We start from the raw sequence: 6,632 nt of genomic DNA on the forward strand, positions 1-6,632 counted from the left end.
TGAAGACAGCACAGATACTTTTCTTAAATTTGCAGAGGCAATATAGGAGAGGGTGGTAGGTTACTCATTGCGCTGGAAGGAGATTTGTTTGGTGTTGTTTTTATGGCTGTGGTTATATGGGCTTCATAATGCAATTTATTGTAGGTTATAACTATTCAAACTAGGCTAATTAGATGGGATACATATTACATTTGTTTCTTCTTTCTCGGTCGTATTTCCAGAAACGTATTTTATGGTTTGGGGGAGGGGAGGGGAGGTGGATGAAAAACGATGACGTTGGCCAGTTTCGTTTGGTAACCTCATGTCCTGTTTGCCACATATATCTGACTGGGTATTTTTTTTTAAACTTAGTGATTAACTCATTACTATACAAAAGTATTATCAACAAATACAATTGTGTTCAGTAGTATATTCCAAGACCACTTTTCCCAGATATGCAAGTTTCTAGATTTTTGCTTATTCAAAAATTGTTTAATGAGTAACACAGATCTTCCATTTCTTCACAGCTCTCAACAGCAAGTGTCGGATTCAAAGAGTGAGACACGATCTCCAGGCTTCTGAAATCAAGAGGCAGAATGGGAAATCAACTGACAGACATGTCTCCTAACACACCCTTCCTACCAAATCTCCAGCCTTTACACGTTGTGGTGCTTGGCCTTGATGCAGCAGGGAAGACCTCTTTGCTTTACAGGCTCAAACTGCGTGAGTTTGTGGAGACCATTCCCACCAAAGGCTTCAACACGGAGCGAGTCAAAGTGGCAGTGTCCGCTGGCAGTGCCAGGACCACTACCTTCCAGGTGTGGGATGTTGGCGGACAGGAGAAACTCCGCCCGCTGTGGAAATCTTACATGCGCCGGACTGACGGCCTGGTGTTTGTGGTGGACTCCAGCGAAGGGGAGCGTCTGGAGGAGGCCAAAGCAGAGCTCCAGAAGGTCTGCCGGACGCCAGAGAACCAGGGCGTGCCCGTGCTGGTCTTGGCCAACAAGCAGGACCTGCCCCATGCCAGGAACGAGGTAGAGGTGGAGAAGGCTCTGGGCCTCCATGAACTGAGCACCTCCACGCCACACCACACACAGGGCTGCAGTGCGGTGGATGGCCAAGGTCTCCAAGCAGGCTTGGAACGACTCTACCAGATGATCCTCAAGAGGAAGAAGTCAAACAGGAGCAGCAGGAAGAGGAGATGACCTGTCTCACATTTCTTTTTCTCCCCTTGGAGAAGTGACCAGACGGTTGCAGGGAAGGAGAAAGGCTCCTCCACTGTGAGCCAAAGTCAGTCGACGTGGCTTGGATTCGGGGTCGAATCCAGCTGAATGCAAAAAGGTGAAAGGGTGCAGATATGTTTGCTTTAGTGTGGGACTGGATTCTGCAAGTCGCACAGAACTGCCAACATCCCCACCAAAAGCTGGCGAGAGCACTGGAGACTGTTCTTCTGTTGAACCAGTTGGTCACTGATCATGGTGCCAAAGAGGTTGCGAAGTACAAAGAACTCTTTTATTTAGCATTTCACTGCACTGTAATTGACTGTTATGTGGTGTGGTATTGGCTTGGCGCCTAAAAGAACAGGAAAATGGTAGGTTTCACTGTTGTAATGGGAGAAGAACACTCGTCAAAGATTTGAACCCAAGACCTGCCATTGAACTGTTACATTATGAAGATTGTGACTTCAGTATTTGAGCTGTGCTCAAGCTTTCTTCATTTTTTCTTGAGAACAAAACCATGTATCTGTGTATTTTTCTGTACATTTTTTGAGTGAAATAAATTATTGAACACTACTGATTGGTGCTGTTATATATGTAGGTTATATTAAGGTTAAGTATTTAATTTAGGATTTTTGTTTCTGTGAGCATGAGGGTGTGATGTGGAGTGGTTTCCAAATCTACCTCGGAGGCTTCAGATGTACCCACCCCAAACAAAAATGCTATTCAGACCAACCCAAGATATGTGGTTACTAGTATTACCTGTTTATCCTCGTCACATTGGGTGAGAATCTCCTAGGCTAGGCCTCCAGCCTCGCTTAGCTATTTGTGACCTATTTGTGAAATGTCACCAAACCCCCAGAAAGGCATCGGTACAACTTCACACTGTCAGGCAACCAAAAACAAGCTCTTTGTTTACTTTCCTTGCACTGTCCTTGAAACATGTGAAATGGTTTGTTTGGCACCTTGGTGCCAGGCTTTAGTATGCGTGCTGACTCTGGCTTGGTCTGTCCTTTGTCCACATGTTGTTATATTCACAGGGAACACTTGTAGACATAACATAGAAGGTGAACTGCATCAGTACTACAGCGTAATCATATAGTAGGGACCTTTCTAGGGGTCCACCATCGAAGGTAAATGTCTGATGCTTGACACAGACGAGTGTACATGTTTGCAAAGGGTGTATTTGTCTTTCCCTCCTCTTTCAAAACATTCAGTGTTCTTTTCCTCCTGGATATGAGCCATATCCACTCTGTGTGCCTTCAAAATGAACTCCTGTCACAGAACATTCAGGTTTTTTTTTTGGCACTGTGAAAGAGTTCACAAACAGTTATTATGTTTCAATTTGTATAGAAGTTGTTTAATTACCACTTGTCAGAGAGAGAGAGAGAGAGAGAGAGTTACACACAGTTACACATTTCCATTTCCAAAGCCGGCCGTGTTTTGTAAATCTACAGGGAATGTGCCAGTTGTCATGTGAAGGGGTTTAAATCTCGTACTTCAAGTTTGTTTTTGTCACCAGCAATTCCAGGAATGTGCCCACACAAGTCTGAAGGCTGTGGGCAGTAGGTCTACACCCTCTCTGCCATTAGCATTTAACTGGATGAACCATCTTGTTTTTTTAAAGTGTTAATCTCTGATGGCAGGTCAACAAACTGATGCCTAAATAAACAGTACATCTGTTACCATTCAGTATACCCATTACTAGTTAATAAATATTAACCACCAAATCAGATTCTTAAAAGCAGCAGTAAGGAATTTTGGTCTGATCTAATCAGCTATCTACCTAAAAGGCATGGAAAAGTCCCTTGTATGCTAACTGGTGTGGTATGGTGATACAGCTAGCAAGATCATGCTGTAAAAGCCTTTGTTTTTAGTGGGGCGTGCCATCCCAGACCACATAACTATGTTGTGCTCAGCCTGGACGACAGGTGTGTTTATCTGTCCTGCACATGACCACATACCAACTAAATGAATTTGGAGATAATATCAAAACTAGTTGCCCGTGAAAAACAGACCTCTAAAAGTATCAACGTGTTGCACAATCTTGCTTTAAAAAACCCCTCTGTCTCTGTATTGTTATTAATACCACACTGGACATGAGTTCATGTGAGAGACGAGAACAGAAACAGGCATATTTACCCGTCTAGCCTAACTCTTCCAACCAGTTGAGCTGGCGGGTAGGTACACAGGGCTGGATGGCCAGCCTTGGGCTTGTGTGCTGGCCAGTGCCTTCTGCATGGCCGCGTGTAGGCAGATGGGTGGCATGTGTTTTTACTGTAAATTGCCACCCCCAGGGAGAGATTACTTAACTGTTCCACTGGGTTGCGGGGGAGGGGACGGGGAAGCAGTCGGGGTCATGTAGGGAGAGAGAGAGCCAGTGGGGTAACCCATTTCTGGGAGTGTGGCCATATAGTTGTGAGGCAAATGGGCTCATTTATCTAAAGTAGCAACTGCTGGCTTGCAGTACTCACGCAGTTAGTGCCGGGTGGATTATAATGATAAATAAATAATTACAAAATTATAATAACTTAAATACTTAAATATATGTCAACATTTAAGTGACATTGTACTAGGAACAACACTGGTAAAAAGTGCTGGATTTGTGCAATGGACAGCAATGTAGAACGGTATTTTTTATCCAACCACCAGAAGAAATTTTACCGCCTAAGATAAATTCTAAAATGATATCTTCATTTTAAAGGCATCACATTTATGCGACGTTAAGTAGCTACATCACAGACGAATAGTCATTTCTCTGTGAATTCAGGTTGTAAATCACACACAGACACAGACGGAGGCCAATAAACTGCCATGCCCAGAGTTGCCTGGTGGTTGTTTTTTTGCAAGCGAAGCTCACTGTCAATAAGGTGGGTGGGCCCGTGGACCAGAGGGCTAAACGTTTAGAAGCTCAGCTGGAGAGCAGCTGTTCAGCCCTGGCTGCAGGGGGAACAACTCCACCACACAGTGAACCTGATGAATCACACGCCTTCCTGGAGCAACCGAGGGAAACATCAGTCCATTCCCATCCAGACAGAGTAATGGGATGGAGGGAGAGATAGAGAAAGAGGGAGGGCGGGAGAGGTGAAGGGGGAAAGATAGAGAGGGAGAGAGGGAGGGAGGGGGAGGAGGGCATGTTCCTCTTGGCAGTCGTCTCTTTCCTGGTCTCCGAGTGGTGGAGTCTGTGGGTGCGTACGTCAGGGCACATTTGAGTCATTAAGTGCCACAGCTGCTTCTCTTGTTTTCTGTCTCTTCTAAAAAAAAAAGGCCTCTACCGTCAGAGTTGTGTATCTGTGATAGTCGGAAGGACACCCTTCTTGGAAAAGGGCTCTAGCATCAGAGTTAAGTGTGTGTGTCTGTGATAGTCGGAAGGACACTCTTTTGAAAAAGGGCTCTAGCATCAGAGTTGCGTGTGTTTCATGTGTGTGTATCTGTGGTAGTCGGAAGGACACCCTTCTTGAAAAAGGCCTCTTGTATCATGTTATGTGTGCTTCGTATGTGTGTTTCTGTGGTAGTCGGAAAGGACACACTTCTTGAAAAAGGGCTCTAGCATCAGAGTTGTGTGTGTCCCGTATGTGTTTTTCTGTGGTAGGTGGAAGGACACACTTCTTGCCTCTAGCATCAGAGTTGTGTGTGTCCCGCATGTGTGTTTCTGTGGTAGCCGGAAAGGACAGCCTTCTTGGGTTGCAGTCTCACAATTACTAGGTTTGTCATGACAAAATAAGCGGGTAAAGCCAGTTATAACATAATAAATGGAACAATGCTCAGTGTGTGCGTCTGTGGGCAGACGCTGGCATGTGTTAGACCTGTGGCTTTGGTAGGTCTCACTCACAGGTGAAGCACACAAAGCAGTGTTTTGTGAGGAGGAGGAGGAGGAGGAGGAGGAGGAAGAGGAGAGAAGGCAGCTATAGGAGGGAGAAGCGTGAATGGTGCGACAGGAGGGATGACAGCTGGATTTTCCCTTATCACTCCCGCCAAGTAAGGTTCACAAAGCCACTGTTGTGCAGGGCTGCAGAGAACACCACACTGTCTGCGTGTGTGTGAGTGTGTGTGTGTGTGTGAGAGAGAGAGAGAGAAAGAGTGAGAGAGAGAGAGAGTATGACAGACAAAAAGAGGTGGGGGATAGAGAGGAAAAATAGCGAGGGGAATAGAGAGGAAAAATAGCGAGGGGAATAGATGGAACTGGCAGACAGACTGAGAGAAGAGGGAAGGAGTTTTAAAGAGGCAATGACAAATAGCTGAGATGGACGTAGAGATGGGGAGTGACACTTCCAGAAAGAGAGATGGGGTAAGTGGTGGTGTGAGTCAATGATAGTCAACGATGTTTACCGGAGTGTGGCGAACATGCCTAGACAGGCCTGCGGTAGGGAGGTACACAGCACAAAAACACTAATGCACTTTAACAATGCACTTCACTGCAGGCCATCATTATTCCACCGTTGTGGAGATCAAATGTGGCATAAAAGCACTGGACTGGGACAACTATAGAACTGTTCTGTGAGTATGTTTGAAGATATCAGTGATCTTGCAAATCCCATTTATTTTGAAGTATAGACTGGAACCGTAGAGTATAATTATAGAGCAGTTCAATGCATCATATAATAATTGTTTCATATGCACTGTAATTATGTGCAGATAAATAAATCCAGCTGGCATATGGTCCGTCTCTTTCCCATGAGTGAATGACCAATGTTGGGTCTTTCTCTAAAATAATTCTGATGAGTAGGCAGAACAACCACAATTGGCTATGTGTGTCGGTGGGGTTTGATTTCTGTCTAAATCCCTTATTCCCAGATGGTGTTCTGCTTAATCTGGAGAGGACTAATTCAGTTAATTAATCTAAAGTGTAATCCAAAAAAAGTACAATTCGGCTAATTTCTCTGCCAAAGTGAGCCTGAACTGGTCGTGAGGTCCCTCTTTACCGTTTTTACACCTGTCGATGTATTGATGAAAACACAATGGCTTGACACTCACAGAGTCATGTGTGTTAAGAAGAGGAGATTTCAACTCATTTGAGCATTAAGTATGTATGAGACTAAGTGTGCACCAGTGTCCAAGTAAGCAGTAGTATTGAATAAGTAGCGCATTCAGTAAGTAGGTATTATTGAGTTAATGGGACCCTGGCTGAAACTTAGCCTTTTGGCCCAAAGTTGAGTAGGATGATTCCAAAGTTAACTATTAAAGAAAGAATAACTGAGTCCTTGAGAGGACTCTTGAAATGTCCTCCATTCAAGAGCATGTTTTTTCTCGGCTGATGGCATTCAAGGTTAATTTAATTGGATTTTAGCCTGACGTATCTTACGAGGCCTTGCAGCTATGTGTCTGTACACAGACTGATAAGCAAAGCAAGTTGAGAATGAATTAAATCGAGTGCCACAGTAGACTCCTCACACTAAGATTGGGGTATAGTGAGTAGAGTGATTATAGACACAGACT

General features: G+C 44.5%; 1 protein-coding gene across 1 annotated transcript; it reads left to right on the forward strand.

The window, feature by feature from the left end:
* Positions 1-575: 575 nt before the first annotated feature.
* Positions 576-1,184, forward strand: LOC308378894 (ADP-ribosylation factor-like protein 4D; the record flags this gene model as incomplete). The annotated part of the gene is made up of 1 exon (XM_080855910.1): positions 576-1,184. One exon carries the CDS (start codon positions 576-578, stop codon positions 1,182-1,184), a length of 609 nt encoding a protein of 202 aa, XP_080712036.1.
* Between the last annotated feature and the right edge of the window lie 5,448 nt (positions 1,185-6,632).

This window comes from Sprattus sprattus (genome assembly GCF_963457725.1).
Source record: "Sprattus sprattus genome assembly, chromosome: 18".
NCBI classification, from domain to species: Eukaryota; Metazoa; Chordata; class Actinopteri; order Clupeiformes; family Clupeidae; genus Sprattus; species Sprattus sprattus.